The sequence below is a fragment of the Genypterus blacodes genome, unplaced genomic scaffold, assembly GCF_046128005.1.
Source record: "Genypterus blacodes isolate CSIRO-AG114 ecotype Tasmania unplaced genomic scaffold, CSIRO-AGI_Gbla_v1 ptg000063l_1, whole genome shotgun sequence".
NCBI lineage: Eukaryota > Metazoa > Chordata > Actinopteri > Ophidiiformes > Ophidiidae > Genypterus > Genypterus blacodes.
The window spans coordinates 66,266-90,062 of record NW_027466875.1 but is presented as its reverse complement, the minus strand read 5'-3'; the positions used below and the strand labels follow the sequence as shown (position 1 = coordinate 90,062).

The 23,797-nt window shown below is 47.5% G+C and overlaps 3 protein-coding genes across 6 annotated transcripts; 2 read left to right on the top strand and 1 right to left on the bottom strand.

Moving 5' to 3' along the window:
* Positions 1–174: 174 nt before the first annotated feature.
* Positions 175–6,111, bottom strand: flot1b (flotillin 1b). Its single transcript, XM_076154584.1, has 13 exons — positions 6,015–6,111; positions 5,004–5,053; positions 4,528–4,603; positions 4,266–4,356; positions 3,997–4,140; positions 3,757–3,876; positions 3,409–3,504; positions 3,153–3,305; positions 2,806–2,987; positions 2,627–2,672; positions 2,157–2,294; positions 1,915–2,079; positions 175–1,829 (listed from the first exon to the last, which is right to left on the bottom strand). Exons 2-13 carry the CDS (start codon positions 5,044–5,046, stop codon positions 1,809–1,811), a joined length of 1,275 nt encoding a protein of 424 aa, XP_076010699.1. The 5' UTR covers positions 5,047–5,053; positions 6,015–6,111; the 3' UTR covers positions 175–1,808.
* A 1,260-nt stretch (positions 6,112–7,371) lies between these two features.
* Positions 7,372–11,452, top strand: tubb5 (tubulin, beta 5). Its single transcript, XM_076154687.1, has 5 exons — positions 7,372–7,523; positions 9,622–9,730; positions 9,990–10,100; positions 10,187–10,431; positions 10,523–11,452. Exons 1-5 carry the CDS (start codon positions 7,467–7,469, stop codon positions 11,333–11,335), a joined length of 1,335 nt encoding a protein of 444 aa, XP_076010802.1. The 5' UTR covers positions 7,372–7,466; the 3' UTR covers positions 11,336–11,452.
* Positions 11,453–12,111: 659 nt separating this feature from the next.
* Positions 12,112–21,549, top strand: mdc1 (mediator of DNA damage checkpoint 1). Of its 4 annotated transcripts, none has more exons than XM_076154686.1 (12): positions 12,112–12,192; positions 12,636–12,798; positions 12,885–13,496; positions 13,608–13,686; positions 14,327–15,618; positions 15,909–15,968; positions 16,095–19,072; positions 19,191–19,328; positions 19,554–19,736; positions 19,823–19,948; positions 20,311–20,421; positions 20,549–21,549. In XM_076154686.1, the coding sequence occupies exons 2-12, from the start codon at positions 12,657–12,659 to the stop codon at positions 20,750–20,752; spliced, it is 5,925 nt and encodes a 1,974-aa protein (XP_076010801.1). In that variant the 5' UTR covers positions 12,112–12,192; positions 12,636–12,656; the 3' UTR covers positions 20,753–21,549. The 4 variants fall into 4 exon arrangements, with proteins under 4 accessions (XP_076010801.1, XP_076010798.1, XP_076010799.1 ...); XM_076154683.1 differs by having other exon boundaries at positions 19,188–19,328; XM_076154684.1 differs by having other exon boundaries at positions 12,126–12,162; positions 19,188–19,328.
* The last annotated feature ends 2,248 nt before the right edge of the window (positions 21,550–23,797 follow it).

The following is a 23,797-nucleotide window of genomic DNA, read 5'->3' as shown; positions in this document are numbered from 1 at the left end:
AGCTGACTGCAGTAGAAGTTGATCTACCTTACTGTTTGTGTAGCACTGTAACTCAGTGAGACGCTCAAAGAACACGTTTGCTGATGGAGTGCGATGGAGTTGTTCCATTTGCATTCAGTCTGTGCTTCAGTCATTTTTGATACACTGTAATTCAACTAAACCCATATTTTTATATATATATATATATACATACTGTATGTACTTAAGACACTCCTTGATGTCTGTGATTTCGTCCTTTGAAATTGAACCTGACATGTACATATTTTAAGGACAGAATTGTAGTTTCCTTTACTAATATATGGAAGATTCTTTGTTACATTTGGGGTCTCTTGTATCTGTAGGACGCTTGCTACCTTGATGCTATTGTAATTCACTGTGTTGTCTATTTTTGTAGATGTTTTAATAAAATTAACCTTTTCAAATAAACAAAGAAGTACTCCACGTTTAACTGCATGAACAAAATGAAAAACGGCGACATCAGCTTTCATATCAATCTCATTTTATTGTCTGAATCGCATTTCTATACTTCAATTCTATTTGTGTAACATTTCTATACAAATTAATCTTCATATAATCTTTCACACAACTCCATAACTACTGTGATATAAATGTGAACATGCAAGCACAGATTAATCACGACTGATTAATCAACAGAACATAAAAGGTTTTTGCTTTCATATACAGCGGCTCCAACGTTGGCGGGTCATCGGTTGCTTCCGTGACTGAACTGTTAGGGGGTTTCGTATCCAGGCACTTGCAGTGTAAGATGCATATGTATGTTAGTGAATTAGATCCTGAGGTCCCAGTCAGATGTATTGAACTATCGTTATAAAAAAACAATCTAACAACCATAAACTATAATAAAACCTATAAAAGTCAGTATCACACAATGAAAAACAAACACGTCAGCTCATAGTATTGGTGCCACTTGACTTAATGCCTTCTCACTCCATGATGCAGGCACCAGCGCAGCAGCAGGCTGGTTCACTGGTGATGGATCTTGCTTCTTGCTTGACCTATAAAGGGCTGACGACCCCGAGGGAGTCCAGGCCCGACATCTTCTGTTTCCACCTTGACACACTTTCACTGTTCAAAACAGGAAAACCTTAACTTGTTCCCACAGCCACATCCTTCCCCTTCGTACTAAGACATGTTGTACGGTTTGCATCACTGTCAGTTTAAAGCTCAGACAGTGGAAACTATGAGGATGCAGGTGGAATAAACTACACAACCACCTCCATATGTTGATAATGTAGGAGACACATTATAAACCTATCTGGATTAGATTTAGTATACAGTGGAAACATCTGGACTGCAATGATAAACCTACACTAACGATGAGGTGAGGGAAGATCTCAGCAGCATTTGGTAAACAGAAAGGCACAGGCAGAACTCAAAACCCTTTAGAAGTCGGTATGTGAAAACAGCATGCGAGTGTATGGACCCGGGAGAAGAGGCAGACTTCCAAACAGAAACATTCAAAACAGATACCGGCACGCCAACAGACTCATTCTATACACAACAATCCCTCACTGAAGCAGTCTGACTCACGCACATGAAGAAGAAGAAGAAGAAGAAGCTTTGTCAAAAATCTTAATTGCTCTGCTTCTGATGTCACCTAAGCAGCAGCACACACACAACAGTGCAGATCAGTGAAATAATAAGAAATGGAGACACACACACACACACACACACACATACACACACAGACAGGACTACGGTGGGTGTTGAGGAGTTGTTAAAGTGGTTAGAGGCACTAGGAGGAGATGTGGAGCTCCACGTGTGAAGAGTCGTCACACCTCTCTCGTCTACATGGTCTTTCCTGTAACCTGTGGAGACAAAACACACACACATGAGCCGCTGACCTCTCGTAGCAGTGTGTGACACTTAAACCCCGCACACACGGCGACGTACCTGAGAGATGCTGACTCCAGTGAGCTTCTCCACGGCGACGGGCAGCCTGGTCATGATATCCAGCACTTCTCCGGCCAGCTTGGCGGCTCCCACCTCTGCACCACCGCTCGACACCATGGTGATCTTCCGAGCGGCGGACAGCGGCTTGCTGATCTCCTCTGCCATCTGCGGGACAGAGACGAACGCTGTGAGTAAAGGGGAGGAGCCTACACCAGTGAAGGACGGGAGGACGGCCCTCGTACCTCTGGCAGTTTCTCCAGCAGCATGTCCACCATGGCTCCGTCCTTGTACTGCTGGAAGGCTTCTGCCTTCTTGACCATCTGCTCCGCCTCAGCGCGGCCCTTAGCCTCCAGAGCAAAGGCCTCAGCTTCACCCTTCATCTGTACACACACACACACACAGACACCCACACGCATATTTACAGAGGATACTGCAATGTGACTGAGCAAAACCACTGACAGTTGCTAAGAGGAAACAAATGAAAGGGAAAATGTGTTGTGGTTTAATGCAGGAGGAACAAAGAGAGAACAGATCAGCAACACAGCAACTTAGAAGTCAGAACACAGAAAAAGAATGAATCCCTTCAGCTCTATATGAGGTGTGTGTGTGTGTGTGTGTGTGTGTGTGTGTGTGTGTGTGTGTGTGTGTGTGTGTGTGTGTGTGTGTGTGCGCATGGAGGAGGTATGAAGAAGTGAGCGGGTGCAGGACTCACTCTGATGGACTCGGCCTCGGCTTCGGCCTCCATGATGAGCTGCAGGCTGCCAGGAGAAGAACACAGATTGAGCTCGTCCACTCACACACACAAACACACACATATGACTGCACTAATCACTGCACGCCGTCATCCATCACGTCTCCACCCAGGCAGCAGCGTGACGGTCCGGCACTCACCGCGTCGCCTCGGCCAGCTTCTCCAGCCTGTACTTCTCTGCCTCGGCAGGCTTCTTGATCTTGGCCTCCAGCTCCTTCTCCCTGCGGGAGATCTCCTGCTCCTGCAGCATGATCTGCTGGGACCGCTCCACCACCTGAATCTGCATCTTCTCCTCCTCGATGCGCTGCTTGGTCTTCGCCACCTGCCGGGGGGGAAGGAGAAGGAGACAGAGATGACATCGCTACCCGGCCACGAATCACTCAAAGTTGATGTAATGTTGCCTCGACTCTGAATTCCGGTTTCCAAATGTTTCTGCATAACTAAACTAAAGGATCTAAGCCCTCCGATCATCAGCAGCAGCCCGTACCTGAAGCTGATAGGCCATTTCTGACTCGGCCTTCTTGGTGTTGACCTCCACGTCGTAGGCCGACTTCTTCAGCTCGTAGTCCCTCTGGGCTTTTGCCATTTGGATCTCGTTCTTATACTGAGCGGACACCTTCTCCTGCATGGCGTGGGCTTCCTGCGTGCAGATAAGAGCCAAGACCACGAGCCGGGAATCAGAATAAGGCAAGTTCACTTCAAATTACGTCACAGAGTCGCCGGTAGTGTAAGATGCATGTTACCCTGATGACGGCGTCCCGTTTGTACTGGGCCTCTCCGATTCTGGCATCCTTCTGCACCTGAGCTGTTCTGGCTTTACCCAGCGCGTGGAGGTAGTCCTACAAAAGCCACAGGGACAGGGAGAGAGGGAGAGAGAGAGAGGGAGAGAGGGAGAGAGAGCCAAGGACGGTCATTTATGGGACAACAGACGGAGCAGGTCTCACAGGAGCACTTAGGCCTCGAGCACCATCAAGTATATTGACACTGGTGTGCAGAGAGTTGAGCTGGAGTCAACAGAGATCCCTTAAGTGCTTCTCAGTAACAGAGGGGAGCGAGGCCAAGAGCTTTCATATCAAACTGTTACAAGGCACCTGGTCGTCGTGAACATCCTTGAGCGTGTAGCTGACGACTCCGATCCCCATGTTGACCAGGTCGGAGGAGGCCACCTTGAACACCTGCTCAGAGAACTTCTTACGGTCCTGGTAGATCTCCTGCACACACACACACACACACACACACACACACACACACAGAGGCACGTTCGTTACAGAATCCTGCCAGAATGGGGAAGGATGAGAGAGGTGGGAGAGGGAATCTACTGTGTCACCCACCTCCACGGTCAGATGGGCGATGATGGCTCGCTGGTGTCCCTCCAGGGTCTCCAGGGCAATCTGGGCGATCTCGGCCTGAGACTTGCCCATGAACATCTGGCAGGCGGTGGCCAGCATCTCCTTGTTCTGGCCCTGGATCTTCACCTGGACACAAGAACAAGAGGAGACACCGTGTGATGATATCCAGACTATTACAACAAATACAACCTTGATTCTTTGATTTAACTATCGCCATGATGCCATGTGAGCCACCTGTCCTTTAAAGCTACCTGAGCAATGCCAGTGACAGAGATGGGAACACCGTGAAGCGTGTAGACGTTGTCACTCTTCACATTTAGAGTCAGGGTGTTAAGGGTGATTCTGAGAAGGACCGGGATCAAATGAAGAGTGGAATGGAGAGAGAGAGCGGGAGGAACAAAAGACAGACAAAAGACAGCAAGTCAGTCATCACACAAAGACCACAAAGCCAAACTGCTCAGAGGTTTACACACACACACACAACACAGGGACGGGTCATGGAGACGGGATCACCTCTGGATCTGCTGAACACACGGCAAGACAAACACTCTTCCTCCAGCAATCATCAGAGGAGGAGAGCGGCCAAAGCCTGGAGGCAAAGACAGGAAGGGAAGGATTAACGCTCAGTCATTGAACTACCAACCCCTCTCATTACATTAGCGTGGGTGATGTCATTCATTGAAAGCTCGGGAACTGTTGTGAAACAAGTTAAAGCTTTACTGATTCAAAGTGGAAAACTCCACTGTGACATCAAAGGTTACTCCAGCTCAGTGTGTGTGTGTGTGTGTGTGTCATGTGTCATGTGACGGTTGCATCACATGACAGATGTCACCGTTTACTGTATACACACTTCAGCTGATTTGTGGGTTACATTGCCAGTTTGTAAACATTAACAAGACATCACAAAGTAGTAGTGTTTTATTAGCCAACATGGAATATTCTGACCCTTCTAAACTTCCTCTGATAGCGTGTGAAACAAAGACACTTACCAGACACCACCATGGCTTCATTGGGTCCACATGTGTAGAACATCTTGAGGCTGAAAATAAAACACAAAAGCTCAGCAAACTAATGACGTCACACAAGTCCAGAGATGTAAGAATTGGGATTTTGGAGTTGAGTTTATATGTTAAAACTAAGCTCACACGCGCGCGCGCGCGCGCACACACACACACACACACACACACACACACACACACACACACACACACACACACACACACACACACACACACACACACACACACACACCTGTCAGCTGTCTATCATGGTTCCTAACTAACAATGCGTCCATAGTCTGACATAACACAGAATTGTTTGTTTATATTCGACAGTATGTGTCTGTGTGTGATGTGAATGTGTGTAAGTACAATGAGTCACAGCTGATTCATCTTCATTGAATTCTAAATCTGTATTGATAGGCATTGTCCCAGTCTTAGATCTTAAATACTGACAAGCGAATATTGACATGGGAAAATAGAAATAAACCACAAACACCCGCGAGAATAAACGAGATTTCCTGTGTTTACTTTATTATATTGAACTGAGCGCCGTCATAAAGTAAATATCACATAATAATAATAATAATGTTTGTGTGTGTGTGTGTGTGTGTGTCAGTTACTGCAGAGTTAACACAGCACCTCCGCACGGCTCCTCCTACTGCGACAAGCCCAACAACACCGCACACAGGACGGCCTGACGTTTTGTCGACGACTCGCCCCCTTTGCGCAAAACCCTCACCGACGCGTTATTACTCACTAAAGCTGTCTGAACGCGACGAGCACAGCGGTAATCCTTGTTTAACTTAAGAGGACATTTAAAGTGAAGAAAAGTAGAAAAGTCTGATCCGCTAGCAGCAAAGCTAACGAGCCATTAAAAGACAGCGACAAGGAGTCTGGCTCGACAAAACGTCTACAAAGACCAATGTATGAGGTTTACATGAGCTTTATACGACGATTACAGTATCTGACAAATCCACGTGTGTATTGCGCTTCACTTACCGTTATAAACGTGTTCGAATTGTGGGATTGAACTGGTGTCTCAAGTTGCAGGCCGTTTCCGATCAGGACCCGTTTCTGGTAACTGGAATGACAAAAATGTCAGTTTCCAAGGGGGAAGTATTCGCTGGCCACGCCTATCAGGGAAGGGCGGGTTTTTGGCGTCCCCTTGTGGTCAGTGTTGAGAACTGCACCTCTGTTATTATGGCCAGAATGAGGTCCTTGGTTTCTTTGATTGCAGTGTGGTGTGCAAATACTGTATACTCAAGGGATCATGTGTTTGGTATTGATTACTTACTTATCTAATGATGCGTTCAGGATATTTTTTTTAGCTTGGAGGATATTTGTTTTAGCATTAGATAGCAAATGTAATGTGTAAATATGTTTACAAAAAGCTCATCATAACTATATGCCACAGTCTCAATATAAATTCTACTTCTCAAGCCACCCATGATTTCATTTTTCCATTTAAATTGTATCTCACATGTTCACACAGTTTTTGATGAGTCATTTTAACCAGATCATGACTCAAGTAAAATGAAACATAAACCATGACTGGAGTGAAATCTAGATAATGTCTTTATACATCTTTTTTTACATCAGTTTTTGCTGTTATTTGTCAGATCATACTTTTGATCAGATTCACGTTGTTATGATGGTGTCAGTACAGCCGCTGTATCAAGACTTTTTACAGGATGGATGTTTAGAGGCTTATGCATGATGGACAAACTCATATCTCACTCACTTGATGGTTATGTGGTGCGATTAATATTGCAAATGACTACAATGAAAACAGCTTTAGAGTTTAAGTCAATTTATATGTCATATTATCATACATAAGTACATATTAAATATTGTTATATTGTTCTATATTACATATGATATATATTGTGATTTCAGGTTCATATAGCAATACATATTTTTGGTAACGCTTATATTCAGTATGTTTTTAATGTATATTACCATATTACAATACTTCCCTCTGTAATGCAGCAGAATAGGAGTTTAAAGTTGCAAACAGCCATGTACTCAAGTCAAAATGATACCCAGCACAGTACAACATGTACTTTGACCTTGACATCTCACCGGATGTGAAATATCTGCAAGAACTGAGTGTTTCTAGACCCCAGCTGGTGAACCCATGGTCAATCTGCAAATCTCTCTCTGTTTCTCAAGCACACACACACACACACACACACACACACACACACACACACGGACCCTCCCATCTCTCCTCTCCGGGTCTCCTCGCATCCAATCCGCCTCTCCAAGCAGCTGGGTCTTGGGTCTGGCTCCGCCCCTGGCCCGACCCCAGCCTCATCCTGGATTTACTCCAGCATTATAAAGCCATTGTCCGGCACACACACATACACACACACATTCGGGGTCCGCTCCTCGCTCTGTGAGTCGCAACATTACCTCTCTGCCCATCGCTGATAAACTTCTTGACCCACTATGAGGGAGATCGTGCATATCCAGGCCGGCCAGTGCGGCAACCAGATCGGTGCCAAGGTAAGAAAGAGACACAAGCTTTGCCATTCAAGAAGAGACTTGCAGTAAATGTTCCTCTTATTGTGGAAAACGCCCCTTATTCATTGTACTGAGCAGCTTCAAGTAGTGTTCCTTTGTCTCCTTTTACGTTCAAATTACTTTTAAGTCTTTACAATGGACATAAATGAAAACATGTACACATTTACAGTATATTGTTGTGTTTGCTGTTAAATGAGTGTTTTTCTGTAATACCTGCCTTGGAATAACGGGACAACGGGGCTCTGTCTCGACGGGTTTTGTTCGCCTTCCACCGGGCATGTCTGCGTCTCAGCAGCTGGGATTCGATCGAACCCAAGACTCTATTCTTCACACGTCAAGAGCCTTCACAATGCAACACTGCTCTGCCCCCCTTTGTCTCGGCTCAGGCAGATGACTGGGACTGGAGACAATGAGAGTGTGCTGGAGGCTGGATGGAGACTCACTTATGTTCTCTCAACCAGTGGATCGATAGCCGATATCGATCAGATTTTCTTTTCACTTCTGACTGAGATCAGACTGCAGATGCACGCTGCTGTGTCACTTTATGAGACAGTAGGGGAGCAGTGGTATGGGTGTGGCCTGGATAATTGTCAAAGAGAGGCAGATACTAAGACAGATAAATGTGCATTAGAAGTGTTTTTCAGAATAAGAGATCGTCATTGGTTTAATTCTGAATAATCAACATTTCGCATTATGAATACAGCCCATACAACCTCCCTTACACCACACACACACACACACACACACACACACACACACACACACACACACACACACACACACACACACACACACACACACAGAGCCATTACAGTAACAATTACAGTCTGTTACATGTCTCCTTGGCCCATTATTATCCTCCTCTGATTACCTCCTTCTCTTTTGCAGCTGGTTATCTGCCACAGACAGCATATGTTCAGTTCAAACCAGAATCTGTCCTCCTATTCCAGCAAAGCTAATAGACCAGATTCATCTAGGATGCGTTGTTATAGTGATGCGCTGCTGATGGCCTTTTTAATGCAGAGGACAGCAGGGCCCGTCCTTCTACTCAGTGTGTTTCTTCTCCTAACCAAATTAGGGGAAGGGTGGGGGAGGAAGGGAGGGGAGGATACAGCTGATGCTCAGTGGGGGACTGAGACCTTAATTGATTGACAATGCTAAGTGCAATAAGTGGAAATGTCTTGGTATAGGAAAAGCACATTACATCATGTACACAATTGAGTTTATTTGCATTTCCATCATAGTTTGATTTGACCTAAACCCAGAGGCGTGTGAAAGTCAGTGCAGTTGACCTGTTTCATCTTTGGCTTCTACTTCACTGTTGTGCCTTTGTTTACCAAGAACAACATTGCTGGTGACCTGAAAGCAGAGATCCTCATTTATCTCCATTCCCCTGGGATGTCCAGTGGATCTGACTGACAGGGTTGCTGAAGGGATACGTTGTGATGAATTAGGGTCAGGGCGTGGCATTGCTTTACTGCTCATTGTCTATGGGGATGGCAATCGCTCCGTCAGCTGTCAATCATCTCTCTCAGTGTCTCAGTGGAATTTATTCATTTCTTTGTTCATCCATTCATCTTGTCTGCCAAAATGTGTGCACTCCAAACGGCAGCCTGCAAACCCAGTGGTCAGATCCCTTTATAACATTTGATGGTCACAACTTGTAAAGAGCCATGTGTGGTATTTAAAGAGCGGACAAGCCGTGAATACAGATTACAAACATAATGGTCTTCTTCAGCGTAGTGTGACCGTCCGCTTATAGAATTCAATTCTGGAGTAAACTGTAGCTCCTTTGTGCCTTCTGTCCTGCTGTGTAGGCCTGAAAGAACTGCATTCTGCTCTGTCATCAGCTGATGAATGTGGAAACATAAACAGCTGTATTGTATGAAATGGGTAGTGGTATGGCTCGGTAAGGGGAAAAAGTTCTGTCATTTTCAATAGATTCCCAAAAAAAAGCAAAAAAGCATGGCTGTTTTCCTCGTTTCAAGTCGTCATTCCCTCAAACCACACTTCTAATGTGCAGCTACATACTTTCATGAAAAGTAACCGTCATGTGATACCTTCCTTTTCATGTCTGCAGTTCTGGGAAGTCATCAGCGATGAGCACGGTATCGACCCTACAGGCACCTACCATGGAGACAGTGACCTGCAGCTGGACAGGATCAGTGTTTACTACAATGAGGCCTCAGGTTAGCTGACTGCATGACATATTCTCCAGTTAAGCCATTTCATCAGTAGAGGGTGGTAACGTCTCCTGTCTCCTCTCATACATTGTAACTCCTTTTCCAACATGATGCATCTTGTGTGACATTCAGGACTGAGTTTCCCCACATTATTAAATGTTTGTTGTATGTATGTTTTGCCAATCTCTCTCTCTCTCTCTCTCTCTCTCTCTCTCTCTCTCTCTCTCTCTCTCTCTCTCTCTCTCTGGTTTGCTTTCTTGTGAAGGGGCTAAATATGTGCCTCGTGCCATTCTGGTGGATCTGGAGCCTGGCACCATGGATTCAGTGCGGTCTGGACCCTTTGGACAAATCTTCAGACCTGACAACTTTGTGTTTGGTGAGTGGCACAAATGCTGCAACTCAAATCAAATGTTTATGATTAGGAAATGAAAAAGCTTATCTGTGACTCTCTTTCCCCTCCAGGTCAGAGCGGTGCTGGAAATAACTGGGCTAAGGGACACTACACAGAGGGAGCTGAGCTAGTGGACTCTGTCCTGGACGTGGTCCGTAAAGAGTCTGAGAGCTGCGACTGTTTGCAGGGCTTCCAGCTCACTCACTCTCTGGGCGGCGGTACTGGTTCTGGCATGGGAACCCTGCTCATCAGCAAGATCCGTGAGGAGTACCCCGACCGTATCATGAACACCTTCAGTGTTGTGCCTTCCCCCAAGGTAAGGTATCAGAGCATTGGAGCACATTGCATTATAATAAGGTTCTAAGGACATAAGACTGAAGAAAGATTGTCATTCTCTCCCTCCCCAGGTCTCAGACACAGTGGTTGAGCCTTACAATGCCACCCTGTCAGTCCACCAGCTGGTAGAGAACACAGATGAGACCTACTGCATTGACAACGAGGCGCTATATGACATCTGCTTCCGCACTCTCAAACTGACCACACCCACCTACGGAGACCTTAACCATCTAGTATCGGCCACCATGAGCGGGGTGACCACCTGCCTGCGCTTCCCCGGACAGCTCAACGCTGACCTCCGCAAACTAGCTGTCAACATGGTGCCTTTCCCTCGTTTGCACTTCTTCATGCCTGGCTTTGCCCCCCTCACTAGCAGGGGCAGCCAACAATACCGTGCACTCTCAGTTCCTGAGCTCACCCAGCAAGTGTTTGATGCAAAGAACATGATGGCGGCCTGCGACCCGCGTCACGGCCGCTACCTGACCGTCGCTGCCGTGTTCCGTGGCCGCATGTCCATGAAGGAGGTTGACGAGCAGATGCTGAACGTGCAGAACAAGAACAGCAGTTACTTCGTTGAATGGATCCCGAACAATGTGAAGACAGCGGTCTGTGACATTCCACCCCGCGGCCTCAAGATGGCTGTCACTTTCATCGGCAACAGCACGGCCATCCAGGAGCTGTTCAAGCGCATCTCTGAGCAGTTCACAGCCATGTTCCGTCGTAAGGCCTTCTTGCACTGGTACACTGGTGAAGGTATGGATGAGATGGAGTTCACCGAGGCAGAGAGCAACATGAACGACCTGGTGTCTGAATACCAGCAGTACCAGGATGCCACTGCTGAGGAAGAGGGGGAATTTGAGGAGGAGGGTGACGATGATGCATGAAGACGAGAGATGTGAAGGCCAACACATCAATGCCAAATAGAAATGGTTCAAAAGGAACAAGGTCAAAAGTGAGCGGTGAACAGTATTGTAGCATTGAAATGAAATAAAATTGACAAATAAAAGCTATATCTTTTTTTCTATTGTTTACTTATGTCACCTTAACATGCACACATATGATGCATACATATTTTGATCTGACACATGGGTTAGTTAAGTTAACTGATGCAGTTAACAGATATAAGTGCGAGCGCTGATGCATTAATGGATATGGTTCAGTCTATGGCAGTACAGAAATGTAGTAGTTTCCTTAAAAGTGTATGATTCTTCATATACCTTCATCAAGAAGAAGGGTACCTGCAGTGTGATGATGTGGTGTATATCTAGGTGTTTATCTGTAGATTACACAACAAACTCTCGAATATGAAGACAGTTTGTAGTAGGAGAGGAGTCCGAGATCAAATGTATTTTTAATTTGTAGTCCTTCCCATTGGAGATCACACTTTTAGGCTTTTATGTAGGCTAGCTGCGGTGGATACATGCCAGTATGACGTCATGTAATCAGGCAGTGGACTGAATCTGGTCCCTTTAAGAGAAGGAGGCTCGGCGCCAAAATAGTTACGTCAAGTTTCGGCTCTTTGACCAATCAGAATCGATTCCAGTCAGCCTGCTCTTTAGATGTCCAATAGCAAAAGCGTAAGGCGTGAATGACGAATAAAGTGACCAATAGGCTGAGGCCGGAAACCCCTTTTGTAGGCGTGGTCAGTTATAGTACGGAAGTGGAAGTTCATTTGTTTATCTCTGCTGGCTGCGGGACGTCGCGCGTGCAGGTCTGGAGATGTCCGTTGTGGCATAAAACCGTAAAAGTTTTTATGATTTATTATGCCGCAAGGTTTGATTAACTGCAGTCAAGACCGCCCGCATGTCAACATTTAACATTGTAAAATTATGAATATGTATAGCATGGTGGTTCTCTTGCGTATACTGTTTACTTCTTCATGACAGTAGTAGTACGTATATGCATTTAGGAAGCTCTGAATAATCTTGAAAATCATTCAGTTATCGTCGCAAGGTTGATTTATTGCTCCAAGCAGGTCGATTGTTGACAGGGTTTCAATGAAAACAAGTGCATAACTGCCAGCAGAGAGACTAGAAACAAGCTATCAGCTACCTTAGATAACGGTAGCTACAGTGTGCGGCAGTGCTTTGTTGAGTGTTGGTGCGAAGCCTCTAGAGCTAAAGGAAGCACAGGTAAATACATAGTTAGTGGGCTTATTTGTCATTTTGCTGTGTGTATGTGCAGCGGCCATACACAGTGTGAAGAATGGATGCTACTCAGGTGATCAATGACTCAATCTTGGAGTCAGAAGAGGAAGAGGAAGACGGCAAGGAGGAGAATGAAAACAAGAGGCGGCAACCCCGGGCCAAACTTCGTATTTTAAGAAATGAACACATCCCTGAAGCAGGTGAGTGCTTGACTCCTGTTATTACACTTTCCTGGACAGGTCTGGTGTGTTTGCATGACAAGGTGGACGTTCTTCTTCTCACACAGAGTTGCCCCTCTTTTTGGGAGAAAATGTGCTGGGTCGTGACCCCACCACCTGCACCCTGACCCTGGCATCCCCCTCCGTATCCAAGCGTCATGTTTCAATCAGCATCTCTGCGTACCAGGGCCGTGGTCGTCACAGTGAAGAAGATATGGAGGCTCTTGTTTGGGACATGGGCAGTATGAATGGGAGCCGTAAAGGACGCTTAAAGCTGACTCCTAATGTCCGCTACGCCCTGGCTGACGGGGACAGCCTGGTGGTGGCGGACATCCCGTGTCAGTATGTCACCTGTGCTGCAGAGACGCTGGCTCAGCAGGAGGGATCTAGGACACCTGTAAGCAGTATTTCAGGGGAAAAGCCTGAGCTGTGTGATAACCTGAACGGAAATGGAAGGAGCAAAAACTCAGAGGGGGGGAATGGTGTCAACAGAGGCACCGAGGCATCATCTGTGGTGTCATTACCCGATGAAGAAGACGCTCAAAAGACTCCAGGCAGAAGCACGTTTCTGTCCTTGGAACAAACTCCAACGCAGCTGCAGGTGACGCTGGTCCCAGAATCCGACTCTGAGTCAGATGAAGAAAGAGTGGGAGGAAGAGACAGAAGGCGCAAGACTACAGGTACATAACTGATCTAAGCCTGTGTACAAACCTGATATAGATCCTTGGTTTCTGTGTCTTCCTGACTCCTTTCTTAGATCTGTATGTCTGTATGTCTGTCATCTCTTCCAGTGTCTGACTCTGACTCCCATATATCCAGTCCCAACTGTTCATCATTCTTGAGTCCCACAAACAAAACAATTCCAGAAAGGTATAGTGCTGGCATTTTACCTCTCGCGTGTGTGTGTGTGTGTGTGTGTGTGTGTGTGTGTGTGTGTGTGTGTGTGTCAATACAGCAAGCACCGTTTTGCATTACCAAGTTATATTAGTGGGAGATGGGAGACATGAATGGGATCACAAATGATGTCATAGTAGTTAATGACATCATTGACACACACATTAAAAGTCACGGTGGCTTATGATTACACTTCTTCATGGCGTCTGGAGAGGCTGGGGGCAAGGGGACGGAATATCAGGGAAGTTTTTGTGGGAGGTTGACTTTAGCAAAGGTCAGGGGTCAAGAGAATGAGCGAGCTGGCATCTAACTTCCTCAGCCTGTGTTTGCAGCTCTACACAACCTTCTGCAGGGAAAAGAGAGCCAACAGAGTGAACGATTTCATTGAAGGTGTTTTAGTAAAGTTGAGCTGCAGTGTATGTATTTATATTTATCACACATGCAGAATTAGAAATGGTGTAAAAAATCAACATATATGAAATCCAACCACATCAATATGAAGTTTTACTGCTTGAAAATCATTTGTGTTGTCCTCATTCTGCTTATCTACTCAGTGTTCCTTCCTGTTCTGTGGATCGCTCTCAGGCGTGTCAGTGTGTTTTCCTCTCTTTTTCAGCGAGGATGAAAGTCACATCACACCCTTGTCCTCCACGAAAAATAGAACAAACAAACACGTCAGCTTCAGTGAGGAGACAGAGCGGCTGAAGAAAAGAGACATGCAGGTAACTGTGGATGGCAGTGAAGGAAGGAGGATGGAACATGGAGCAGCAGCAGATGAAAGAGAGCCTGAGGAAAGCCGACAGCTTGTGACGGCGAAAGAGGAACGCAATGTCAGCCTGACGGGAGATGATGAATTGCCTGCGTCTGAACCAACGAGCTCCACTGAAGCGGTGCCTGCGTTTAACATAGACAGTGACACTGATATGGAAGAAGATGAGGAGGAGTTGCCGCCATCTAAAAGTCCGGTATCCTTAGGTACGAAGGAAGAAGCCGATCAGCCAACAAAGCCAGTCCAGCCTAACATGGACAGTGATACGGATGTTGACGAAGCTGACGACAACTCAGACAAAAGTCCCAAACCGGGGCCTTCCTCTGATAACGCCACATCTGCTCCAGCTGTTGTAGTCGTTCAGCCCAGGGGCGTCACTCTGGACAGTGACACTGATGTGGACGATGATGCTGATGTGTCAGATGGTGCCGCCAAGGCAACGCCCACATTGCCGCCGAGTGCAAACACAGCTGAATCCGCTCCGCCAACACAACCGAAAGAGTTTCACTTGGAGAGCGACACAGATGTTGAAGAGGATGAAGATGGCGAACATGGAGCAACGAATAATACGACCTCTGAAATAGATCAAACTCCATCCAGATTAGATTTCAACCCTTCTGTTGCCGATTCCAGCGCTGCCACGCCTCAGAGCCTGCATTTAGACAGCGACACAGATGATGAAGCAAACCTCCTACCTGCCAGCAGCGACCCCCCACTGCCGATTAGCACCACACAATCACCCAGCACGCAAACTAGAATCGACTCTGACATTTTGTCTAACAGTGACACAGATGTGGAAGCAGATGCTCCTCTGCTCCCACCTGTTAGCGTCTCAGCAATTAACACGGCGACATCATCGGAGAAGGAGCTGTCTGTCACACCTATTAGCACGTTAACAGCCCTCCAGTCAGATTCCGACGCAGACACAGATGTGGAGGAGTCCAGCGCCCACGTCCCTGCCGCCGACATGGCTGAACCGGTTAATGTCAGACTGGACGGTGACACACATGTGGAGGATGAAGAGGAAGGAAATCCCACAGAGCCAAATGAAGGCCAGATCCCTGTCCTGCACAGAGAGAAAACGCTGGGGTTGCCAGTACCGCAGATGCACAAGTGCTCCACTCCTGTGACCTTATCAGGTAATGCATTATTTTGCACTTAGTGGTGGGGTGAGCTAATGTTTAGAGAAGATAACTTTGGTTCACTCTGCCTTCTTGGCAATCATCTAGCAAGTAAGACTGAATAGTGATTAACTATCAAACACAGGCACGATGTTCTATCCTGGGTGTATACATTCATGCAATACAGCCATGGAATCTCCTGTTTTTGTTTTGACAGTAATTGGGGGTGTGTAAAGAATGTTATAGGTGCAAAAGAAACATGGAATTGTGTTTGATTTGGTGGGTAATCTTTGTGATGGTTTTGACAGGAGAAGTAGAGGAGATGGAGACTCAGGCCTTCCTCAGTCCCTCTACAGAGCCATTAAGATGTGAGTAATCTTCCTCCACATACAGGCTCACATCATATACCTGTGTCCTCCCCATGTCTATATCAGGGGAGGGGAAATATTTCATCCAAACATACTTAAAACTCTGTTTTTGTGTTCTTCTTCTAGTCCCTAGACCTATGATGTTGACTTCCGGCTCAGACAGCCAGGAGGAAGAGGACGTTGTTGTGGCAGAGACTCAGTCCTTTGTGCTCGCAGGCCGAGACTGCCAGAGCAACCTTCCAGATGACCACACCACAGAAGACACCCAAGCCTTCGCACTGGAGTCTTCCTCTGGTGATGAAAAGGAGGGGCGGTCCAGTAGAGGAGGGTCTTTCAGGTTGGGTCTGTCTGACAGCAGCCACCTGCAGGGTCACGCCCAAGAGTTAGCCATGGAGAACACACAAGCGTTCACCGCGGTGGGTGGGGATGTGAATCTGGGAGATTTTCAAGCATATGAAGCCGCCGGAGCTGGAGACGGGACCTCTGCACAGAAGGATTCAGACCTGGAGGCGACTCAGGCCTATGCAGAGGAGGAGGAGGAGGAGGAGGAGGAGGAGGAGGAGACGACGACAAGAGAGCCTGTGAAGGAAGGTCATGAAGATTTGGCCCAAGAAGCAACACAGGCGTATATTCCAGAGCTCCTCAGTGACCCAGAGGCTGAAACAGAAGAGGAGACTCGTCCCTCTACATCTACTGTAGCCATGGCCGAAACCCAACTGATGTCTGCCTTTGAGGAAGAGGAGGTGAAGGACAGACCTCTTGACTCTGCAGCTGTTCAGCCTAAAAAGGGGAATCAGGCAGGAGAGGGCGGAGAACAAGTGAGTGCAGCTCCAGCTCAGGAGAAGGTCGTCAGTGAAGTTCTTTCTTTTGCTGAAACTCAACCCATGACTGTATGTGAAGATGAAGAAAGTGATGAAGACTCCATTTCAGCTCCAAGCAAGAGGAAATCCAAACCTCTGATATTTGAGGAGTCGCAACTCACGAGCTCTGAGCTCTCCCAGCCCACGCAAGAGAGCGACCATCAAACTCAGCCAAAGCCTTCACAAGAAAACAAGGAAGGTGATGATGATGATGATGGTGGTGAGGACCAGGTGCCAGGTCCACGGAGAAGGAAAGCCAGGCCGCTGCAACTTGAAGACGAGACGCAATCCCTTACAAGTTCTGAGCCACTCACTATTTCTGAAACCCAGCCCATCCAGAATGATGAAGACACTGACACTGAAACTCTGCCCATAGGTGAGGAAGATGAGTGTCACGAGGAAGCTGGGACCAGCAGCGTCAGCGTAAGAAGTAAGAGAAGGACTAGAGTCAGCAAGGAGGAGCAGCAGGAAGAGTGTTCTGAACCTCCCAAGAGACAGACAAGAGCCAGGGGTAAAGCTTTGGTAACCGCCAGACGAAGGAGAGGAAAAATCCAGCCTGAAGAGGATGAAGAGCAAAGTGAAGAAGAGGCGACAGAGCCAGCTAAGCAGTCTAGAGGGACGAAACCCAGGAGGCAGCAGAAACATGACAAGGAGGATGAAAGGCTACTAACTGAACAAGCAAGAGAGAGAACGGAGGAGCAAGAGAGGGAAGCCAAAGACCTCAGGCAGCAAGAAGAGAGAGAGAACGAAAGGAGGGAGGGAGAAGAAAGAGAAAGCCTTGAAACGGAGGAAAGAGAGAGACTTGATCAAGAAAAACTAGAGAAGGAAAAAAAAGAGAGAGAGGAAAGAGCGCAGCGTGAAAAGGCAGAAAAAGAGAGACTGGAGAGAGAAAGAAAAGAGCGAGAAGAAAAGGAAGAAGCAGAGAGGATGCAGAAGGAGAAGGAAGAGCAAGAACAGCGAGAGAGGGAAAGATTGGAAAGGATCAAGAGGGAAAAGGAGGAACAAGAGCGTCTGGAGAGGGAGCGGGTGGAACAGGAACGCCACGCAAGACTGGAGGAGGAGGTAAAGGAAAGAGAGAAACAAGAAAAAGAGAAAAAACTAAAGAAAGAAGCAGAAAAGAAGGCCAAAGCTTCCACAGGAGGCAGCAGAGCAGCCAGGAGAGCGACCGCTGGCCCGTCCACAACAGAACCGGAGCGAGACGCCTCCAACGACAATGACGTCCCAGCGAGGAGAACCAGATCTCGCTCCAACTCCTCCAACTCGGTGAGCTCAGAGAGGTCGGCGTCGAGCGTCAACCCCCAGGAGAGCAGCAGCAGGGGGAGAGGGCGAGGAGCCAGGAGGACCAGTCAGCCAGAACCATCCAACATCACCCGGGTCAGTAACAGGAGGAAGACGACGGCAGGAGAACCAGCTGCTCAGAGAACCACAACAGAACCGGGCGTGAATCAGAGCTCTGCTCCAGGAATCCTGTCCAGATCAAATTCCACCAACTCCCTCAACTCTGAGTATTCCAGCTGCAGCGGCGGCTCTCAGAGCAGAGGAAGAGGAGGCAGACAGCGGGGAAGAGGGAGGAAGACAGAGTCCGTGACAGACTCCTCTCCTCTTATCAATAGTCAGAGTGATCAGAGTCCAGCTTCCAAGGCTACAGCCAGAGGCAGGAGGAGCAGGAGAGCAGATGTACCGCTGGCCAGTGCCACAAGGGGGCAGAAGAGAGCCGGTGCTAATGGAGAGCAGTCACCTCAGGAGGAAGAACCTGCCACTACAGGCTCACTTCTGCCTCTACAGAATGTCAGGGGCAGGAGCCAAAAAGCCCCGGGCGCATCCACGGCTGCAGCTGCTGATGGAGACGAGGGTCAAGACAAAGGGAAAGGACGAAAGAGAGAGTTGGAGGAAGATGCAAAGGAGGATGGGGGTGGTAGCTCCAACACCTCCAGAGGGAAGGTGGAGGCCCAAACAGCAGGAGCAGCGGAGGAAGAGGTCAGAGATGCAGCGAAAGAGGAGAATGTTGCTCCTACACCGGCGAAGAGACGAGGGAGAGGAGGCAGCATCGCAGGGAGGAAGAATACACAAGAACCCGTTACTGAGGCGAAGGAGGAGACTCCGAAAGTGAAGGAAGAGGAGGAGGAGCAGACTGTTGGGGGCAAAGTCAGAGGTCGAGCATCAGTGGCCCAAATAAAGAAGCAAGACAGAAGGACGTCCAGCCTCAACGCCATGGAGCAGGACGCAACCGCTGAAGTAACACAGGTGATTCAATGATTGAGGAACATGAGTGACAGCACAGGTGTGTGTTGTGTTGTTTTCTTATTTCCTCTTTGTGTTGCTCCCTCTCTGTCCCCTCCCCTCCCCCTCTCTCATGCAGCAGCCCAGGACTCCAACCAGCAGCGTGCCCCGTAAGCGCCGGGCTCCTGAGGACTCCTCCCCTGTCACCAAGACCCCTCGCTCCTCCTGTGGCTCCCCCGCAGCCGGAGGCCGAGCACGAGCAGCCGCTCAGCCCTACAAGGTCTGTGTGTGTGTGTGTGTGTGTGTGTGTGTGTGTGTGTGTGTGTGTGTGTGTGTGTGTGTGTGTGTGTGTGTGTGTGTGTGTGTGTGTGTGTGTGTGTGTGTGTGTGTGTGTGTGTGTGTGTGTGTGTGTGTGTGTGTGTGTGTGTGTGTGTGTGTGTGTGTGTTTGTACGCGTGTTAAAGATACAGTTGTTACATGACTGATCGGGGCAAACTTCCTCCCAGGTGCTGTTCACAGGGGTGACAGACGACCCAGGAGAGAGAGTGGTGGCTCGTTTAGGCGGCGCCATGGCGAAGGGCGTGATGGACATGAACTACCTGGTGACGGACAAAGTACGGCGGACAGTCAAGTTCCTGTGCGGCGTGTCCAAAGGAGTCCCCATCGTCACCACACACTGGCTAGAGAAGGTGAGCTGTCGGGTGGATCGCAGCCCCAGACGCACGTTCCCCTCTTATAATCTGTCACTCACGCCGCTGCCCGTCTCCCGTTTCAGAGCGGTAAAGCCGGAAGCTTCCTGCCTGCGGATGCTTTTATTGTGAAGGACCCGGAGCAGGAAAAGAAGTTTAATTTCTGCCTGCAGGAATCTCTGAGGGTTGCCAGCAGCCAGCCTCTCTTACAGGTACTCCAGCTCACTCACAGTTCATAGCGTGTGTGGTATTTCCCATGGCAATGTTCAGTCACACCCACACACACACCCACACACACACACACTTGCACAGAGCAGTGATGAGCCAGTCATCCTCAGCTTGAAATGGAGCTGAACATTGTTTTCAGCTCTTCAGTTTGATGTGCTTGCATATTTTCCTGTTGACAGAGCCCAGTGATGATTGTTGTCTTTTTGTGAGGCTGCGGCTTGTTGCGTCATGCGTGTGTGTGTTGTGCATTATTTCCACTTCAGTGTTCCTGCATTGATTTTCATCACAAGTAGAGAAATGACTGCTGGCAGGTTTAAACCCCATCTGTTCTTGACTTTCATCTCAGGGATACGAGATCCACGTGACAAAGTCAGTGAAGCCTGAGCCGGTGCACATGAGAGAAATCATTACATGCAGTGGAGCTACTTTCCTCCCCAGAATGCCCTCTGCTCATAAGGTACATGTTGAACTCAGGCACCTTTCTGATTGGCTGTGGTTATTATCACTGCGCTGATCGTTTTTCTAGATTGTTATTTATTGATTCTTTCTCCAACCTAACCCCGCCCCCCCTCTCCCTGCATCAGCCTCAGACTGTAGTGATCTCCTGCGAGGAGGACTGGTCTCTGTGTGGCCCGGCCGTCTCTGCGTCTGTCCCTGTCTGCACCGCCGAGTTCATTCTGACAGGGATCCTCCAGCAGAAAGTCGACTTTCACACTCACATTCTGTCCGCTCCTGCATCGTACCAGCCGCCCGCAGCTGGCAGAGGAAGAGGCAGGAAGAAGTCGTAGGTAGTATCAACGGGACGAACTGTTAATGAACACGAAGGTGAAGCAGGGCGCACGCTTATCTGTCCTTCATCAGTCAGCTTTCAACTCAAAGAGACCGGTAGCATCACTAGTGAGTCAGCTGTGCCCTGCCAGTTCACCTGTTAATGATCCGTGTGTAAGACTATTTTACCCGCCACACATTTGCCATATGAAGCAAACCTTCTTGTGTCACTTGAATGCTTCTAACACTTTTTTGAGGAAGTGTTGTGAGCGCCACAATCATGACATTCAACCTGAAATAATATTCTGCTCTGTTAACTCTCAATTGCTGAAATGAAATGAAGCATTTTACCTTTAAGCTAGTTGGACATTTGCTAAACATGTCTGTTCTTGTTGAGCATTTTTGAATAGTCTGTTCTTATACCATGTACATAGGACAAAATGTCTGTTTTAACTTGAAGTTCTGAGCGCCGGAGACAGAACCCTCTTGTTAGATAATGATGTCTATATGACATCATTATCTGGTCGCAGTTAAAGTTGTTGAATCAGAGCTGTGCCTTTGTTCCATCATATTCAAGTCTCACAGCCTTGGGTGCCTCTGGAAATTATGTAAGTTGGAATGACTGAGCTATAATGAATGCAGCTGGTATGGAAATGCTATCACAGACCGGGCAAACCTTGTACGTCAGGCCCAGAACTTATCAATCATCTCTCTTACTTAAAGTGTACACGATGCTGCTGCTATGCATGGAAGCAAATAATTGCCCATTACTCTCACATCCTGGCTGTTCTGCCCTCCCCCCCCTGCACTGGAGTAATGTACTATTTAACGGTTCCAGTGACTCTAGCAGCCTCTCTGGCAGCTAACAGAGCCACAGTCTGTTGTATGAATCATGTTTGGTTTGTAAAATAGTGTAAAATGTTCCTTGAGGCTGCTGGATGAAAGCTTATTTCCTGTCCTAATAAGTGTGCAGTACCTATTGCCTCCACCAGTGCGTTCTTCCGTTTCCATTAACCAGCAGTTCTTCCATTAAGGCTTCATCCCGACCTATTACTCTGACCTCCAGGGACGAGACCTGATCCAGCCCTCTGGATGCTGAGGCTGCTGACAGACTGATTGTGTTTATACTCGGCTGTAAGTGTGGGTTCCCCTTAAAATGAAATAATTTCAAACTGACAAATCTACACCGCCATTGGTTAGTCCATATTTAATAGAAATGGCAAAAATATTAAAATGAATGCCAATTAGTTTTGTCAGTTTCAACTTATTTCAGAGAAAATTGCGCTCTTGTTTTTATGTGAATGGTTCCAACACTTTGAGCAACGTCTGTGTGTTCACTTAAATAAACCTTTTGTATACAACCACAGTGTGTGATCATGTTCAAACATACCACTGTTAATTCAACACTACACAGTATCTGTATGACTGTTTCTTACTGTATTTGCTTTAGTACTTCTTCAGCCACACTTTCTACGTGTGTACATTAATAATATGTTCCTTATTCATACGTTGTCGGTAAGCAACTCCCAGGCAAATGAGCTGTCTAGGCATCCGGAGAGATGGGCGGTTAAACAACCCACCACACACCATTACGGCCACTGAAGGCTTTTATTACATGGAGTGCTTGCAAAAAAGATGTTCTGAGACGTAATGATGCATTTAGACACTCACTCATTGAGACGCTGCTGTAATTTAAAACCTGTGGGATGTAAGTTTACTATTAGTAAGCGGTCGCCTGGTGGAAGGAGGAAGACAAACTCATATACACCCAAGAGTTTATTTACAATTAGTGTAGAAATCCCGTAACCTGCTTGTCGAGGTGGAAGGAAATAGGAGGGAGCCCCAAGAAGACATGGAAGACCCAACACACTCCAAATAGAATGGGCCCCGGTCCGATTCAAATCCAGGACCTCCTTGCTGTGAGTTGCATTTATTTCATTATATGTTCTCAAACGATGAGCACTAATAACATAGACGATACTGCTGATCCCTGGATGTCAAAACTATAAACCAATGTAATGGTGACAATGTTTAAATCCTGTAATGCCCCCCCACCCGCCGATTCCCTAAGTCCGCCCTGCACACACACACTAACACAGTCATACAACTGTTATGAACATCGCCCAGCAGCATCCAGACTGCAGCCAGTGTCAATGTTTGGATTTGTAGTCTCGTCATGTCTTGTATCCTCTGCACACTGCCTGTCTGATGCCCCCCCCCCCCCCCCCCCCCCCCACTTCACTGTCAGTCTAAACCAAAAGGTGTCTTTTGGGGGGGAAAAGGGTGGCCGGTGTTTCACGATCTGAGTCGAGTGGTTCCGAGAGTGAGCCGAGCTGAGCAGCGCAGCGCAGCGCAACCCGACATATTCTGAACATCATCCAAATGTTGAGCCCTAGTCGTGAAGTGCTGCTCTTGGGGGGGCGAGGTTGAAGGAGGGAGACGACGAGGGAGAGCCAGGCAACATTCACACCGATCCCCTCATCCCAGAGCATCCCGACACCTCCGCGTCGATGCGCCGCGGCTCCATCCGAAGCAATTAAAGGTGAGACACCTGCTTTTCCCCCTCCGTCTCTCTTATGCATGTGTCCCAAATGTGTCTGGAGCGCGATGGGTTAAATTCTGCAGTTTTTCGGTAAAGACGCGCCGCTGTGTGATGGTCGCAGCCCGGAGGTGACGGGAGACGAGAGTTTGAGCTTTCCAGATTTATAGGACAACAATCACATTAGGCGTTTACGGTCAAGGGTGTGAGGATTGAAACATTCTCCTTGACCGACTGAGCGGAACCGGGATGGAGCCGGGATGGAGCCGGGATGCACCGGCAGCTCGCCGCTCATTTTAGCTTCAGGTCATTTATTTTTCAGCTCGCAGAAGAAATCATAGCATGTCATGCAAATAAAAACTTATATATTAAAGTATATTACTTATATTTTCAAAATGGGTTAATCCAAACCTCATTTTAAACCCACATTATATAAAATAAGAATAACAACAACCCTTATAACAATAATAAGAATGACAACAACCCTTATAACAATAATAAGAATAACAACAGTGATACAAATATG